We start from the raw sequence: 20,560 nt of genomic DNA on the forward strand, positions 1-20,560 counted from the left end.
ACTGTTGTTGACTAATGATTATTGTTAAGCTCGCTGACCATGTGTTACGTATCACACCAGTCTGTCACCTTTGTATGTAAAATACTCGGACAATCAATTAAAGTAACCGGACAAGAAGTCTCCGGCCACTGTTTTTCTAGTTAACACAAGGACTGTTTGCTAACTCTGACATCACCTATTGTTGGCTACTCTGGACTCGACATGTGAATTATGACACATGCTTTCCCGAGATGACCGTCAACTGGACAATGAGTTAATTTTCTTGACCACTGACTTGGTCAGCAGATGTTAATTGCTTGTCAACAAAAAACCAAGCAGTCACGTGTCAGCTCAAATAAAAAAAGGTTGCTACGATGTAATTATACGCCTCCCAGCTAAAGCAGAGTCCCGAATTTCGTTTCGGCCGTTGGTTGGTGATAGAGTCGAGTATTTATCGCTGTTTTCGTTCTGTATCCCGCTGGGAGTGGACTATGTTGTCTCTGTCAGACCGGCTATTGAAATTAAACCGATATTTTTTTAGTCAATGAGGAGTTTTCAAAGATTGTCATTTTTATATTCCAACTAAGGTTGTTTTCAAATTCCCCCCATGCCAACAGTGAGGTTTCTCAAGCGGTTTACGCCGATAAAGCAGAAGAGAGAGATAGAGAGAGAGAGAAAAAAAAACATTAAACAAACAAGCAAAAATCACAACATTAAATTGATCGGTCGCCATTCTTCAACAAATTATTGTTAAATTTAGTTACAAAGAGAACAAAAAATGTTTCACAAATTATTATCAAATTACAATGTATGTTCTTCTTACTTTCTGTCAAAGGATTGTTAGTATCCGGAAATGGTAATTAATATGGTGTCGTTATGAATATAGGTAATGTGATCATTAGCCATCTGTAGTACAACAACGATTCTTTATATGTTATCTTTATCTTTAAAGAGCTGATAAATATCTATTGGTGTTCAATTTGTCTTAGGACTAAGCCAATTCGTCGCCCAAAGAAATAGAAAATTCAAGGTTTTAAAATCCTTTTGTTTCACGATAGATAATAGGCAATGCATGGTTGTACATGACATGGCTGTCCTACACGACATGTGCGAGGACAACGAAGAACATTTCAAACATGTCGGTTTACAAAGTTCATTCCGAAAATTACATAATGATATTTATTCACTTTGATGGCAAAGTTTCGTTTTCTCTGTTTTCGGAATATTAAATGTGGTGTGTTACTGGTCATATTCTCACTGGGTATTAACATGTAAATTGGATGGTGATATGTATATGTACATACACACTACTGATAGGAACTTGATGCATAGTTTGCCTGATACTTTTACAAATACGGTATAGTCTTTATTTTATCTATTCCATCTCTATTCGTGCAGATCCTACCCACTGGACGACATCTCACGTGCGCGAGTGGCTGGAATGGGCTGTTAGGGAATACAAATTACGTGACCTAGACGTCAGCAAGTTCCCCCATATAGACGGGAGGGAGCTGTGTAACCTCACAAATGACCACACCCAATTTGTACAGATCTGTGGATGGAACACGAGTGTGGCAGACTGTCTCCTTACTCATCTCAACTACCTCCGGGACGGTAAGTGTCCCCGGGGGTGACCATACATCCACTACCCCCGGGAATGTAAGTGTCCCCTCCCCCCGGTTAACCATACCTCAACTTCATAAATACCTCCGGAACGGAAAGTGTCTCCTACTCAGTGATAACCATACCTCAACTACCCCCGGGACAGTTAGTGTCCCCTCCCCCGGATAACCATACCTCAATTATATATGTACATCCGGACAGTAAGTGCCCCTACATCCGGGACGGTGTAAATGTCCCTTCTCCCTAGGACGGTAAGATCCCATCCCCCGGGGTTATTATACATGTTAATTACTGCCGGGACGGTAACTTTCCCCCGGGACTATCATTCCTCAACTACTTCCGGGATAATAACTTGGTAAGTGTTCTTATACTAAGGTGACCATGCTTTATATTAAGTATCTCCGGTCCTCACACCCACGACAGTAAGCGTCCCTTTCCAGAGCTATTACGCCCAATCTCCAACAACAGAATTTTACACGAATTGAGTTTATGTCGAACATAAATAAATGAATTAGATATCAAGTTAAAACAATACGATCGTTGAAGAGAGAAATTCAATGATTTCTTGGACTTTTGCAAGAGTTATCTCGCTTGTCGTTTTTGAAACTCTCTCACAATAAACCAAGAAATTAACACGATTGATGTTTTTCTTAGGTGTTGCAGTCAGTGCAGGATATAGCAACGACACCGTGACCAGTAACACCCCCGCATCCACAGTGTCCTACACCCATAACAGTGGCGGCAGCTGTGTAGCCCGATCTCCCACAGGTAGGTTATCCTCTCAATGAAAAAAAAGGTTCACTCATAGCTGTGGGGTCAACGTTAAAATGTAAGGCCATAGCAGTAGGGTTATCGTACAAATGTTAGACCAAAGCAGTAGGGTTATCGTACAAATGTTACCCCATAACAGTGGGGCAACATAAAAATATTAGCCGATAGCAGTGGGGTAAAACGTTAAAAAGTTAGTCCAAAGTAGCGCAGTTAACGTGAAGTAAGCCCAAAGCATTGGGTTCAACACAAAAAAATATCAGCCCATGACAGTCGGGAAAATGTTCACTGATAGCAGCTAGGGCCAATGATAAAATTTTAGCCGATAGCAGTTGGGTTAATGTAAAATGTTAGCCCATAGCAGTGAGGGCAGTTGTGTGGCCGTATCTCACTCGGGTAAGTTTTCCTGTTAAGGGGCATCTAAACAGCAAATCCAGCCAAAACAGTTGATATTTTACAAGGCTATACATCCCTACTAGGGTGCAATTTAATAGAAGTAACTTGATAAAATTTTGATATGTATCATGTCAAACTTTGGGCCTTGCTGTTGACATTCAATTTGTTCAGTAGTTCGTAAATTTCAACAAAACATGGGGAAAAATGCATGTTTCAGGGGGACATAATTAACTCATTCGTATCTCATTTATTGTGCAAAACAGTCATGTCGTTTTGCTCACAAGGGTCTAAAGCACAAACTAGGAGCATTGGTTTGACTAGATTGGACTTTATGATATGTATTAACACTGATTTTATTTAGACCTTGAAATGCAAATGGCGGTTGTGAATAAGATCAGACAATAATGGCATATAAGAAGGTATTTCAAACGTCAAAAATGCTCATATTAGATACTATAGAGAACTCAAGACATGGCAGGAAGACTGTTTTTAGGCAAAAAATGTTCATCCGTTGAGTTTGGGGTAAAAGATATATATTTCTGAAAAAGGCCCAAAACTCACCAGTTTGACAATTTGTCTTAAAATGGTCATTCTTACTATAATCAGATGTCTTAAATGTATGATATAGGAGCATTTTTAATGGCTGAAATGCCTCCCTTTATGCCATATTTGTGTAATATCATCCACAGCCGCCATTTGCATTTCAAGGTCAAAACTAAATATGTGTTTATACGTACATAAAGTCAAATCCGGTCAAACAAATGCTCCTACCCTGTGCTATAGACACCTGTGAGCATGACAGCTGGGCTATTTTTCAGGCTTGGTTATTTTTGTGGCTTACAATTATTCCATGCTACAACTGACCACAAAGTAACTCTATAGAAGAAATTGTTAGCATCTACATCAAATTAATTGTAATTTTAAGACACTACTGTCCAAACAAACATTTTGGTATATTACATGACTATTTTTGTGCAAATTTTAAACTATTTATTCGTGTTTGAAATTCAACATTATTCTGCTATAAAGATGACCCTTAAATGTTAACCCACAGCCATAGGGTCAATATAAATTGTTTAACCTACAGCCGTGGGGTCAATATACATTTTTTAACCTACAGCCGTGGGGTCAGTATACATTTTTTAACCTACAGCCGTGGGGTCAATATACATTTTTTAACATACAGCCGTGGGGTCAATATACATTTTTTAACCTACAGCCGTGGGGTCAATATACATTTTTTAACCTACAGCCGTGGGGTCAATATACATTTTTTAACCTACAGCCGTGGGGTCAATATACATTTTTAACCTACAGCCGTGGGGTCAATATACATTTTTTAACCTACAGCCGTGGGGTCAATGATAAAGAAGCAGATGAACAATATGAGAAGTAATATTTTTGTAATCCATGTGAAATAAGCTATGTGTTGATTAATGATATTTATATCAAAAGTATAAGTACTCCTCGAACCCTTAAATACTTATACAAAATGTACAAATGTTTACACTGTACTAGAACCAAAACATGGCTTGATGTTACTAGAACTATAACCCGACCTGATAGTACTAGAACTATAACCCGACCTGATAGTACTAGAACTATAGGTAACCCGGCCTGATAGTACTAGAACTATAACCCAGCTTGATAGTACTAGAACTATAACCCAGCCTGATAGTACTAGAACTATAACCAAGCTTGATAGTACTAGAACTATAACCCAGCTTGATAGTACTAGAACTATAACCCAACCTGATAGTACTAGAATTATAACCCGGCTTGATAGTACTAGAACTATAACCCAACCTGATAGTACTAGAACTATAACCCAACCTGATAGTACTAGAACTATAACCCGGCTTGATAGTACTAGAACTATAACCCGGCCTGATAGTACTAGAACTATAACCCGGCCTGATAGTACTAGAACTATAACCCGGCTTGATAGTACTAGAACTATAACCCGGCTTGATAGTACTAGAACTATAACCCGGCCTGATAGTACTAGAACTATAACCCAACCTGATAGTACTAGAACTATAACCCAACCTGATAGTACTAGAACTATAACCTGGCTTGATAGTACTAGAACTATAACCCGGCCTGATAGTACTAGAACTATAACCCAACCTGATAGTACTAGAACTATAACCCGGCTTGATAGTACTAGAACTATAACCCGGCCTGATAGTACTAGAACTATAACCCGGCCTGATAGTACTAGAACTATAACCCGGCCTGATAGTACTAGAACTATAACCCAGCTTGATAGTACTAGAACTATAGGTAACCCGGCCTGATAGTACTAGAACTATAGGTAACCCGGCCTGATAGTACTAGAACTATAACCCAGCTTGATAGTACTAGAACTATAACCCAGCCTGATAGTACTAGAACTATAACCTGGCTTGATAGTACTAGAACTATAACCCGGCCTGATAGTACTAGAACTATAACCCGGCCTGATAGTACTAGAACTATAACCCGGCCTGATAGTACTAGAACTATAACCCGGCTTGATAGTACTAGAACTATAACCCGGCTTGATAGTACTAGAACTATAACCCGGCTTGATAGTACTAGAACTATAACCCAGCTTGATAGTACTAGAACTATAACCCAACCTGATAGTACTAGAATTATAACCCGGCTTGATAGTACTAGAACTATAGGTAACCCGGCCTGATAGTACTAGAACTATAACCCAGCTTGATAGTACTAGAACTATAACCCAGCTTGATAGTACTAGAACTATAACCCAGCCTGATAGTACTAGAACTATAACCCGGCTTGATAGTACTAGAACTATAACCCGGCTTGATAGTACTAGAACTATAACCCAGCTTGATAGTACTAGAACTATAACCCAGCCTGATAGTACTAGAACTATAACCCGGCTTGATAGTACTAGAACTATAACCCGGCCTGATAGTACTAGAACTATAACCCGGCTTGTCAGTACTAGAATTATAACCCGGCTTGATAGTACTAGAACTATAGGTAACCCGGCTTGATAGTACTAGAACTATAACCCAGCTTGATACTGTAATGATTTTAAATTTCATTTAGTCACTTACTATATTTGCCTGTGCATGTACATTACAAGAGAGTTTGGTGGGCGCATAAAACCAAGCTATTGCGCACCTTTTGAAAACAATAGCAAAGTGAAGAAAATATATTTTTTTATACATTCATGACAACACATTCAAATGAGACTTTGGTCAAAACAAAGTCATAAAGAGAAATATAACTTCCAATTTTTTGTGTGTGTGTGTGTGGTTTTTTACTCTTTTGTTTTTAATTCTAATACATGAATAAAGGAAATAAATAGAATCAGTATCAAGTTTTACTACAATTTTATATGAATTTCACAAATGGCAACTAAAACGCGAAGTTGACGTCATCCATCTCGTTATAACATTTAGATACTCAAGTGTCTGTGATCTGTTTGGACAGTAAGCGATGATACCTTACAAGTGTACTTACTGACCAGAGACCTTTGTTTATGTACTCAGTCTCAGAAGTGCTGTAAATTTACGTTAAGCACCGGTGAGCCGATTATCTCTCTCACACATTCTCCGTTAAAGGGGATCATTTCTGTAATGAGTGTTTTCCGCCATCACAAGTAGCCGACATCGTTGTCCTTCAGACACTTCGATAAGAAATGCATTGTAGTTGTATTGGTACACGTTGGTGGTCGTATTTGCTGAGGTAAACAGCCAGAGGTCCCCCTCCGTCAACTTTAAATAAGCATTCCGACACATCTTTTGTGTTTTCTGCTTTTGTTGACATTTCTATAATCTATTATTTACTTAAAACTGCTATATTAGCCGAGACTATTTCGAATAGCTCAATGAGAAAAATCAACAAAAAATCTTAAAAACCAGGAAATTGTTTGATAATATATTACCTTAGAAAACACGGACATTAAACGTTAGTGGAACACATGGTTGCTACATTACATTGACTGGGTTTCGTGTGAAAAGATTTCTGCAAATATTTATTGGTTTATCGGACAAAATGAGGAAATTACATCGCAGTCTTTGAAGAATTATCCGGACGTTCGGGGAGCTGAATTTGTTGACTAACTACGGGGTGACTCTGTGAGAGCGGATATATTCGTTACATATTCAGGTTTATGTAAACACGGTCAGAATATGTTGTACTTAGTGGTCGCAATCCTGAGCTTGACCAAGTGACCAATCTTCACTTGGAGATTAATGGATCACGTGACAGTAAATTAGGTCAGACTTCTAGATTTCATTAAAAGTTTACAACTCATCAGTAACATATTTAATATATTTAGTAACTCATCATACATTGTATATATCCACCAGAGTACGTTTAACCCTCCACAGATTGGATTTGTTCACCATACAATACCAGTAATCTAGACCAAATCCACGGAAAACATTTCAACCATTTTAGTTTCAATGCCTTTACTTAGACAATGCATTGTTTGTGAAATCCAAACAACTGGTTATCAAACTGTTATCGCAGAATGAAATAGCGATTACGGCCGTTTTGATATGTAAATAAGAAATGATTTACGACATTGACTTTATATTAAAAAAGAAATATAATTGTAAAAATAAATTGATATGAAAGTGTATCCAAAGCGAAATACGAATTGCCACAATTGAATGCGTCTATAATATCAGCTGGTTTTATTCTCGACTGATAAAGGAACCGCTATCCGGATGGATGTCTCGAGTGTGAACACTAATAGAAATTACATTAAAAGAAAACAATATCTTTTTCTACAATGGAAGCTGGTTTAGATGTCAAGAGAAAACGAAAGTCGTCCGCGCCATTCACATGTCACTGTATCATCCCTTCTTTACAGTTTTTAATCAGATCCGTATCCTTTATGAGGAAATAAGTCACTTAGAAAAAGAAAAGCAAAAAAAGTGAACCAAGTTGATTCAAAGCCATGCGAAAGGATCGGTCAAGCAGGTGGCCACTGCACCGAGACTGACCCACACGTGTGTGTCCAGTTACATATGCATGCACTTGGTTTGATACACCGATGGTCATTTCGCCGAATTGGAGATAGTTTTCTGCTTTACTGATTTTCTCGAATAGTCAATCTGAATTCTTCAGAATCAAGGACAGTCAGAGTGGCAGATTTAGTAGTTAAAGTAGCGTGCACGGGACTGACACTCGAATGAGACGCGGAATAAAAAGAAATGTGATTGTTATAATGGTAGTTTTAATAACAGTGTGTAGGAGATGAGGATATTATTTAAGTGTTTACAGTACGATCTCGTGTCGGTGTTTACTGCTGACTGTTGTATACCATCAAATCTTATCAATAACAGAATTGATCTCCAATTGTTAGTATTGTTTTTACCTTTGTTTCGACCAAATGTAAAATACGTGTTTTCTAACTATTTTCTGGTCACCTTCCTTCCGCATCTTAATAAAATTTTACCTAAAAGTCTACAGGTCATCGAGCTTGTATAGCTCAATGTAAGATTTATCTGAAATCTAAACTGTCCGCCATGGAGGTCAACTTTGTCTTGTTAATACGGGGAAGAATTTGTATAATGATGCACGGTGCAATTTTTATCAGCATTCTTTAATTTGTAATTTAGTTCGATTGTAGACGAACTAAGTGAAATCACGGCGCCATGTGTTGCTTTCCCGTTAGGACGTTGTTTTTTTCAACTGGAAACTGGTTTTTAGTAAAAAAAAAACAACAAAAAACAAAAAACATGTGTTAGGTAAATATTTAGTGGCATTCAACGTCCATCTCTAAATAGTATCTCTATATTGCATTATAAATTTTATCTGTTATACATTGAAGAATGAAATAAAACAAATATACAATATATTTGTAGATAATTACTGTAAAATATATATGTAGTAAATTGACAATCTGATCATGTTTCTGTAAACATAGGTAATGATCGATGAAATAGTTATCAACACACTCTTAAGACGCAAGGGAAAGAGACTATCACATCGATATACAGGCGTTTATTTCTGAATATTCTTTTGTAATACTTTTACATGCTTTTTTTTTTTTTTTTTTTTTAAAGATTTTTCACCAGTACATAATACATTTACATTTCAATTTTTCCATACATCATACATACAATCCTTCCATTCAACAGTATATTGAAGATGATATATAACTGATCTACAATGTAGCTTTAAAAAAATGGTATGTACTGTATTTATGAAAGAAAGAACAAGAGATAGAATAAATTAAAGAAAAGAAAGTCAGTGTGGATATATGTGTGTACATGTTTTAATCATAAAACGAAAATGAGCTTGAAATGACACATGTAGTTTTTCCATATGACCAATAAATTTTATTTTTATTTATTTATTTATTTTTTTTTAATATAGATTTATCGATAAGACTTTAAATATGAGCACTTATACACCAAGGAACATCGTATTCTAGAATGATATGTATTTGATTCGTTAAAACGCTGTACTGTGACAAGAGTAATTTTGATTTCTGCTCACTTAAATATGTTTATCATCATATCATAATTTATAATACAAATATAGATAAAAAGCGATTGATAGGGAATGTAACAATAGAAACATAATATAGATTCAATATTGTCGTACTTTTTTCATTTGTTTAATTATTGACTTTTACAACTGAATTGACTTGTATTGGAAGGTAAATTGAATAAAATGATTTTCAGATAATGTGATTTTAACAGGACACTGATGTTATTGAGCAGTACCTGGCTGATTGACACCGCCTAATTCGTATTGTATATATATACTGCCTATTTCACGGGTTCAAAAATCAGATGTGAGCCATGAACAAGTCAACGCTAATGAAGCCATCCGCCATTATCCTTCACAACCCAGATATCGTCAAAATTATACAAGTCAGGAAACATTAGTAAATATTTGCCTTTTCTATTTCCTTTCATTGACAAATTTCGGCTTTAGAAATTTAATGTTGCGTGAAATAGCTAATTATAATAAAACAGTAAAGTCGCCCATTAATGTAGTCGGTTTGGCTTACCGTAACCTTGGACAGGTACTCGGGTTTCTGTTTACTGCCGCCAATAAAGGGAGACAATACCGTATTGTAAAACAATCAATGAGTTCTGCCTATCTACCAAATGTTCTTTTATCTATTCACGTTGTCTACGGTTCCCCACAAGTACCACCCCGCCTTTCAGACCTAAAGTCGTACATACAAGAAATGTGTCCGTACGGTTTAACCTTTTCTACGACGTTTTGGTGCAGTACCAACACAGTATATAGATTAGTCCACAGTGTAAGCCTTTAACTGTCGTTAGTTGATGATAAATATAATTTTAACACTAATTCATTGTTGCCTTGCTCTACGCGCTTTGATACCTTGTGTTATTGATGCAGCTTGGTAATCACCCAATTAGTCACCACGACACTAAGACGATCACGTGAGCCTTGTCAGTGTCAACGTATTCCTGTAACTGGCGCTCTCAAATTAGCTTGAATACGACGATGTTTGAGTAAGATTTGGTTTGTCCATTCACTTGGGGATTGATGGGAATAGGAAGTAGAAATACCATAAAGAAACAATGGTAAAATAGCCAGTTTCTGGTAGGAAAAATCAGTACATCGCGGAGATTTCCATACGATTCCTTTTCTACAACCATCACCAGTCCATCATATCATGTAAAAACAAGCCTAGCACAGCGTTAGCATTCTGTTACACCTGTTGTTGTCTTTGAACTTTGTCATTGATGTGTGTTAACGTATTTCCTTTTCATAATATTTTCACATAATTCCATAGAGTTTGAGATAGATTTTGTCTACACTTTTTTATTGTCAGTTGTATCAATGCATATTTGCGTTTGACACTGTAGTTTACCATTACCCCATTGTTGGGATGCAGTGTAGATCAAATGACGATATTTTACACCATTTTCATCAATGTCACGGAAATGCTTTGCAATGCTCTGCAAATGAATCAACCGTAGCGAGGGTTCCGACTGAGAACAATTGCGTTACTATAATGTCATTTTGCTTGCGAAACAATCCCATAATTGAATTTGATTTAAAGACGCCATTATTTCATATGAACATACAGGGAAATGGGAAAAAATAAAGAATTTATTGATGAAAGACAGTTAAACATAAATAAATGTAAGTCTAACCGTTGATCGCTTGTTATAGATTTTATTTATTTCAGATGCGCCATTCTATTTATATGTAACACAGATAATATTTATATTGTCAATTAATGCAGTCTAACAAGCGTTTAATTGAATTAAATAAATACAAACTCCGAAATTACAAAAGATTATGATGACTATATTGACATTACGCTAAGATAGCATGTACATGTATACAATGAACATAATTAACCGCGAAAATTAGACGCCCCTTAATTTAGCAATTACCAGTATGGCGAAATGCTATGGCAATTGTCACCAATGTCATGAACGTAGTTTAAGGTCCTTTAAAGCTTCCATATTTTTCCCTGACGAAGAAATCAATCAGATGATGACAAAAGAGACTGCCTCTCATTCTACGTCGAGTGAGCGTTTTACTGATTTGTAGGTTATTTGATGTGAAGTAATAATCAAATCCTGATCACTGATTCCCACACCTTTTATATCTAAATCTCATACAGACAATCAGTTCATTGTATAATCTGATGCGGTTCCTAATTTACGCCTCAACTTTCAGTCGCTTGATTTTAATTAAACATCCAACACTTCGATAAATGAGATGATTTTTCACTGTTGGAGTATAATTTTATCGGAATCTGTTTGTATAACAAGATCGCACAGTTTCATCTTTTTCAATATCAATGGAGCAATCATCGTCCTTGGAACGCTTAGTTTGTACAGGTTGAATCACCAAGGACGATATTGATAGAACAGATAATCTGTAGTAATTGGGTCTCCGATTTGTAGTAATTAGATCTTCAATGCATGTTAGAGATGTGTCTGTTTGATACTTTTGTCCGTTCATTTTTGTCAGGTTACTTGGCTTTGGCCCTCAAAACAAAGATTTTCTTCGGCGAATTTTTTTTTGCACATTGATAACAACAACACAGTTTGATTGTCAAGAAGTGTGATAACGCCAGTTTTTTGGTTGTACATGATGCGTACTATCTATTTACCAGGCTAAATTATATATTATCAATCGTCCTATGTCAGCGGGTGCTACGTGATAAAATGTTGTAGTGACACTTAGTAAACTTTTGTTATATATATGACATTGATCAACTGAGGAAATAACTGTTTAGTGTTTTCCTCTTCTACGTTTAATCATTTGTTTAGTTCCATTTTTATTTTCCTGACCTCCATTCTGAAATTCCGCACTTCATTTCAATAATTACTAAGGCGTCTTAGAAGGACTAAACAAACTAAACAGTTGTATATTTAATGTAGTATTATATTAATTACCAAGTCTTTAAGTCCTTCAAATTCATTGATTTAAGATGATTCATTGCGATATTGGTCAGAAATAAAGTATAGTTGTCGTCTATTGGTAGGGTGTAGCCGGATTGTAAAAAGGGAACACTATTAAGATTGACTGATTATTAATTTGCACACATTGGAAGTTGCTGCCTAGTGCTCCTACTTCCACACGTTAATTAAAAAAATCCAAATGAATGTTAACTTAGAGAAGACTCAAAAGCTATGGTACAAATTGTTTACCTACAAATTTATATATCTTATAGCAGATGTATCAAATGACATACAATAGGATATGTGATACTAAGGAAGAGTGTCTCCGATTTCTGAATTCCTCTTCAAATGCTGCAGTAGGACTAACATCATACTTCTCTTTGATATCTAAATTTCGTATCTATCCATAAACATAGTATATTGTAGTAAATATTTTCTAATGTATGATATAGATATCTGTAAATAAATATATTATATTGTAGTAAATATATCCTTATGTATGATATAGACATCTATCCAGAAACAAATTATATTGTAGTAAATATATTTTTATATATAATTATGTATGATAAAGATACAAGTAAACACACTACATTGTAGTAAATATATCATCATGTACGATATAGAAATATCTGTAGATAAACATATTATATTGTAGTAAATATTTTATAATGTACAATATAGATATCTGTAAATAAACAAATCGTATTGCAATAAATGTGTTCTTATGTCGCTATAGATAATTATCCATAAACAAATTATACTGTATTAAATATTTTATCATGTACGATATAGATACCTATACAGAAATACACTTAATTGCGGTAAATTTATTCTAATGTACGGTATAGATATATGAACATACACCTATTAAATTGTAGTAAATGTATTATTATGTATTATATAGGTATCTGTACATAAACATATTATATTTCAGTCTATATTTTCTTATGTGCGATATGAATATATATAGATAAATACATTACATTGTAGTAAATATATTATCATGTACGAGGTAGATATATATGTATATATATATATATATAGATATATGGGGCAAAGAAGTAATTCAAACAGTGTAAACAATAAGGTTTGTTAAATTTTCGAGGCAATCCGCCCCTTTATCAAAACACAAAAAAATCACAAATATATATATAGATAAATACATTACATTGTAGTAAATATATTATCATGTACGAGGCAGATATATATATATATATATAGAGAGAGAGAGAGAGATAAAAAAAAGCATTACATTAGTAGTATATATTTTGTTATAATAATTACATTGAATTAAAGATAATTTATTCTTATATACGTATAAATATAGGTATGGTGCATTTCTATATTTTATATATAACATATATGTATACTTTAACATGCGTGTAATCGATAAACGTAACAATACCATTTTTACAAGTTCAGTTATAAGATATAAATACAGAAATGTATTATCCTTTATTTTATAACAATAAAACGTCATTGTCCACAGATTTATATATCATAAAGGAATAGGAATTGTAATTTAATGTTGATTTCCGAAATAACTATCCTATATCCCACGCACCTAACGATATGGTACTTACAATGGTAACGAACTGCTAAGGGGCTCGGTATCAAATTAATTAGTTTGATGCTTATGGTAAATAGACTGAAGACTTTACTTTCTGGTTCACAGAAATTAAAGAAAATGCATATATATTACCATAGACTGAATTAAGTCTATATGTCCTTTTGATACATCTCTGACACAGCTCATGTTATATATTTTCAAAAATGTTTTATAATGAAACCACTTAGGAACTAAGGGAAATCTACGTGTAACGGAATTTAAAAGAGGTAATGGAACGAAACAAATAAACGGCGATTTGAATATAAAATTTAAATAAAAAGCAAGAAAAAAAAGCCAATATGTTTTCCATCAGTAAATTGGGAGAGTAAGATAGTAAATAGACAAACGATTACATCATGATAATATGCTATTGGTTTCATTTAAGTGTCAAATTGTCCATTATCGGCAGCAAAAGTGTGATGTAAGACGCAGGTATTACATCTCTGTCTATACAAATGTAGGTGAGCTGGGAGTAGATTTCAAAATAACCAATTACGTACATAATAAGGCATTACAATGTTCCGTTACACCCGGCTTTGTCGACGGGTGTGAAGCCCCCCGCGTTTCCGAGTCGCTGTATTAACGTATGACAAAGTAAACAACAGACTCGCGCGCCGAGCCCGGAATTATGTTACGGCACTTAGCCGGTATTGATCAGCCGCTAAGAAAAGAGGCAGTTTGTGACACAGGAACACATTGGCTATCGCTGATATCCGCTAAACGATTTGATTGGTTCGTACACGTAAATCACAGCTCAGCGCTATAGTGTAAGGCAATATATAAAACTTAAAATGGCAAACAGCAGGAACGCAAATTATAATCATCATTATCATTGTATGTCATCGTTTACCATGAATGTTGGTCGTCTCGCAGCCTATCAGTCACAGAGGTCGACATCTGCCTTTTCCAAGTGATTTTGTTGACGATAAACTTAATACATTGATATTATTATAATTATTCTACCGGCAGTTAGTGAAATTGTATTTGGAGTTATCCAGGATATTTGTGATTTTGTGTCTAATGCCTGTAACTTTAAATAATATAATAACTGGAATATCAGTATTTTGCTGTTTAAATCAGCGGACAAGTTTTTGTTTTTTTATGCTAAAAACATTATACAGGAATGACGCCTTAGCCATGTCAACTGGAGGAGAAAGTTTTATTGCTAATTCGAACTTAAACCTAGTGCCAAAACAATCAGTATTTAATTCGTTATGGATGTGATTGACTGCACATTACAGTGATTTAAAGAAAAAGAGTTAACAGTAGTTTTAATGAAAGATTTGAGAAAGAAATTAATTTCTTTTTGAAAATCACAAAGCGAACAAATCTATGTCATTACTTGTGAAGCGGATTATTGGGGTTTTACATGGAGAAAGTATTGCGTGACAGATCACCTGCTGTGTTGACGGATGAAAACATTTACTGTTGATGACAAGACTGTAACAATCCAAGCCTAGTAACCAGACACTCATCAAGATGCACATGCAAGCGTTGAAACAAGCCGATTACCTCAGACAATGTTCATTTGCGGGGTTTTCTAGTTTCATGTTCTCAGGTAAATGCTACGACAAATTTTGAGTCATCTGTCACAGTCAACACCTGTGTACCAACAATCCACGTCATCAATCACGTGTGAACTTGTGGATCACTCAATATCCATTACAAAACTCACGGTATTTCTTATAAAATTGTTTTTGGCGACATCCTTATACTTGATATTTCAAACAAGTGCCTATCTATTTCCTCTTTTAACAATCGGTCAATACACACGCGAAAATATTATACTTCTGTTTGGTCACCAATATATTTATATCCGCGCTGTATTTTTCATTATGCATTAAAACGTTAATGTACTTTTTGAATTATAAGCTGAAAATTTTTAGTTTGTTAGAAATTCTATTATACATAAATATGATATGGTATACCAATTTATTATAGAATGAATTTGTATAAAAATCATCATATTGCATATACTTTAATCGAACACTGTTGTAAAGAAAAGGAACCCAGTCAAATATATTTCAAATATCATATACATTTTAAGTGGCCTTTGATCCATGCATTTTAAAATAACTTTATATCATCGACGATAAAGTTATTTTGATGTTGAAAATAACACTTATTAAAATGTATAAGCATAGAACTTTTCGTATCAAAAAAATGTTTAACAACCCACCTTTACCTGTCAGATTGGTTACTGACCCTCTAATGAACAACAAAACAAAATGAATATTATGTGCTCGAAACACCAGTAAATACCGTATTGTAAGGCACTGCTCCGACGCTTAAATGCTTTGTTTTTTACGGAATATAATTAATATGTACTGTTCTATGATTGTTCAGAGTTTACACGATACAGTAAATCAATTGTTTATTAGCATCAGCAAGTATTTCATATTTTAAGAAAAGGAAGTCGAGGTAAATTTTACAGACAGATCTGATTTTAATCGAAAAGAACAATGAAAATTAAGGTCACATTAATCCGTCATTTTTATTTATGTGTAGTTTATAAATATTTTGATAAGGAAGTAAGATTTATGTACCGAAAGTGTGTAACGATTCATGAGTCGGTCTGCACATGTCAGTAAGGGGGACAGTAATAGTATACATCGTACACTCAATCTTAATCACTTAGGACATCGTACACTTAATTGGTACATCCATTATCCCCTCTCCTCCGGTAGAGAGTAACAGGCTTCAATCAAGGAAAGTTATGGTCAAATAGAACTATCAGGTTTAAATGAACATTATATATACATAGAGTTGGATATGACTCAAAGATGTACATAGATATGGCGCTCGTCCCGATGCAGCTTTTTTAACCGCAACAATTTCAGTTATGCTGTCCGGTATATTTTTTTTGGTATTTTGATAAGGGTTGTATGTGAATCATGGAAATACCTAGTCTAGAGGAAAATGTAAGTGAAAAACTGAAATAAACCTATTTTTGTCAGTTAAAACATATCATTGTATGTGTTGTACCTAAAAAAGCAATCGTCCTAGATAAGCCGATAATACAAACTGTAAAACTTCTTAATTTGATAAAACAAAGTTTAATTCCAAAACAAATATCAAACCATTATGGATGTTATTGCATCATTGACCTACATATGTATAAACAATATTACCAGATCTGAGGATGATGAAGTTTTGGGTATCATCGACTGATGCCTTCAACTGATACGCAATTTAGGTTCACATACAGATACCCACTTATAATGGCAAACATGTTTTGTAAACTTTATTGTAGAAGTCATATTTTTGTAACTACAGTATTACTGCTGGTAATCATTATCACCAAAGTAACTCTTAGCTAATAATCAATATTTTTTACAGATCACGGATTTGGCAAGTCGACTTGGGCTCCACAGACAAGTCCAACTCCACAAGGTGAGTAGTAGACATCCCTACCAGCGACAGTGCATGTACAATACGGGTATCGCGAACTTAAATTTCTTCTATATTTTCAATTGATTTTAACATAAGAAAAAATCAGATCTAACAGAAAGGAATCATCATACATTTTAAGTGATTTGCATTAATTCAAATTACAAAATTATGGGTTTGGTAATATTGTTTTGATGCCGGCATATATTAACATCGGCAATGCAAGATAACGACAGACATTTAACTGACCTTGGTACGGTATTACATACGGTTATTGGTTGTTACCCTACAAATACATACTATTAATTTTTAATTGAACTAGACACTACAGCTACCTTTACAAATATACTGCATTTTATCAATATAAATAGAACATCACTGCATCAATTGCGTTTTTAGATGAACATGTTATATTTAGTAACACAGTAATACATGTCGCTAGTGTGTGAGTTGTTAGGACTGATAACGAAATGTATACTAAGTTAATTCCACAGCACTATCACATCTCATTGTGTACTTAAAAAATTGTTTACGTTTGATCGCATAAACTATCATAATACATTTGTAAATGCATGAATTGACTTAAAAAATAGTAATGCAGATTAATTTAAAAACCATTGTGAATTGTCATAATTTAAGGTATTCTGTTGATTATTCCTGATAAATACTCCTTTGTTTTCATTTTTACTCTTTAAGAAGAGATGATAATCGATTCCTCCACTTGATGCCTTTAAATCACCGTCTTTACTGTGGCATAATCAGCGCCCGTTTCTGATTTACGAAAGCACGAGAAAGTTTTCTTCTCTCTCGTTACTAACCGTATTAATCAAAAGAAGACCTGCTAAAGTCGGCAGGAAAATGTGGAATCAGTCATGGACCTTATTACTTCCTTAGTAATTAGGTTTCGTCAATTTATCATAGTAATTTTTCCTGTTGTCTTTCCCCCCAGACCTTTCATGGTTGTAGGGATTCTCCGCCATAAAACAGTGTTATTCTGAAGCAATGATTCTGACAATCCTGGTCTATTATCATGATGCCATATTAGTTTTCGATTGGATGCAATCTTCAGGCGATTTGTGTTTTACTGAGGTAGTGATAGCAGGAAACGTGAGACATCATTGTCTGTTTGAACATGCACAGGAAGTTACGGCGTGTCTGGTGTTGTGATCGTGATTTTCCTTTCCCTACATCCCTTTGTATGATGTATCTATACACTCTATATAGGAATTACTAATGTATTCATTGCCCTTGTATATTTACCTGGCATCATAACTAAATGCTAATTTAGGATTCGTAACAATGCAATTGTGTTTCGAATTAACAAAAAACATTTGTTTTTATCAATTGGTTGCGACATTATCTCAGGAAGTGTTAATATTTTTATACAATATTGTAGCAGCTAATCAACATTTTCACTTGTGTCTTGACCTCAAAGAACTACTTTAAAATAGGAATGCCATATCAGATATATATATACAATCATTTCTATTCAGGACAACCACATGACTCGATATCTAGCTCTCTTTTTTTATCGCCGTATGTCATTTTGAGAAGTTTGATTTATATTTTGTGTATTTTTATTACTTAATTAGTAGTGTCTGATAATCACTTGTCATAGGCCTTATACTTTTCCTTTTTTTCATGAACACCAAACCTATAAACTTTCACATTGACAACGGGAATATAATTTATATCCCTGACACGAGTGAAAGTAATTATATAATTTAACATTCAATTTAAAAATCTCACTGTTAGAAATGACCTGTGATTGAATTGGATTCCATTTACCTGTCCAATTAGTGACGATGGTGGTAGATGATATATGTCCCAGTCCGCCCTCCATGCAGACCCCTAGTTTTAATTAGACGCGTCATAACTGTCGGGACGGGGTATCCGTTGTTTCAGAAACTGATTTACGTTCCGGGTAGATGGTCGTAACCAACGTAGCCATTGTCCTACAGGTATTGATTCCAAGTGTACGACCTTTAACTACACTTGGGAACAACTCGGTCTGAAAAGAGTAATGAAATATGTACCTTTTCTAGGAGTGTTGCAACATGCATAGCGCGTGTGTCATGTACGCATCGTCTGCCAGTGACAAACACGCGCGTGGTTGGGTCAAGGGTGACCATTGATTATCAGGACTGTACTGACCAGTGTCCGGAGAATGGACATTAGGTTTGTAAAGGTGTCTGCCATGGATGTAATGAAGCGTTTATTTGTATTGTGGAACAGAATAACTGATGTAAACGATAGCCTAAGTACACATTCACTCTACCATTGTTAACCTCTTAACAACTCTGGTTTGACATTGGCAGACCTTACCGACTACTCGGGCCTTTGTCGACCGATTAACCAGCCCCTAATGACACTGGTTTCAGCTTGACGAGTACAGTTATTGACTCTGTATGAGGTCCGGTTAGTTAATTAGCTGACTCTTTCTCACTTGACATGAAGTACCATTAATTGATTACGACTCTCTGCATTTTAATCCTATTCTGACAGAGATGCCAGTTTTATTCTTTTGTTTGACACTTATGGACTCAATATTTGAAAACAAATTGTAATTATAAAAATATTAACACTCGTCATGTTACTGTCGAACACAGAACATCTAGACTACATGATCACAATGTGTATCGTTTATGCATCGCTTTAAAAACAAATTATGTTTTCTTACTGATATTTAGATGTCTTAAGCGTAACGTTCAACATCAATTTCCATATTGGGTTAAGCGATCAGAACTGTATTAAAGATACTACATCCCAGGCAGTGTATAAAATAACATCCACCGTATCGAACACCAACAAATGGACGAAATAATACCAACGTTATGATGATGACCGCTGATATGACCGAAAGTTACATAAAATCTATAGTTGCGTGATAGAACGGGATGCGATTTATTATTCATCCACTTTAATTCTAAAAGATAAAATCAGAAGCTGAAATTTTTGGAGGATGGTAAATACGTATAATATGTAATATTTTGTATTGTCTAAAAATATTTACTGTACTACAGCCAATTCTTGTTTCGAATCAACATAGTTATTGTTTGTCGGAGATGTAGCATCTTTAGGCACTACTTTGCGTTATCGTCATTAAGGGGATTGTATGCCATGGTGTAAAGGGGTATGATGTCAGTAAATGATGTGTTATTTGATGCTGCTTGCGCTATTTAGTACATTTCCCCAACTTCTTTTCTTGTTGTTCTTTAAAAATATTTCTTCAGCTTTGAAAACAAATAGGAACGGTGATGGTGTTCATAATGTTGTGGTCCTCGTGCCGCTGCATTCATCATTGTTTGTAATTTGTCGTCATCCAGGATAAATCAAGGGTCAAATAACGTACTAGATGCCATCATTTTTTCGCACCCTTTGTATGATACAAGTCTTGCAGACG

The 20,560-nt window shown here is 34.9% G+C and overlaps 1 protein-coding gene across 2 annotated transcripts in view; it reads left to right on the forward strand.

Annotated features, from left to right (window-relative positions):
* The window catches only part of LOC117337914 (retroviral integration site protein Fli-1 homolog), a gene marked incomplete at its 3' end in the record, with an annotated part of 39,788 nt that extends 22,628 nt beyond the window's left edge, over positions 1-17,160 (forward strand). For both annotated transcript variants that reach the window (XM_033899057.1, XM_033899056.1), the window contains 3 exon segments: positions 1,378-1,593; positions 2,257-2,370; positions 17,107-17,160. In XM_033899057.1, the coding sequence (XP_033754948.1) occupies positions 1,378-1,593; positions 2,257-2,370; positions 17,107-17,160 (384 nt within the window).
* Positions 17,161-20,560: the final 3,400 nt, after the last annotated feature.

This window comes from Pecten maximus, chromosome 11 (genome assembly GCF_902652985.1).
Source record: "Pecten maximus chromosome 11, xPecMax1.1, whole genome shotgun sequence".
Classification (NCBI taxonomy): Eukaryota; Metazoa; Mollusca; class Bivalvia; order Pectinida; family Pectinidae; genus Pecten; species Pecten maximus.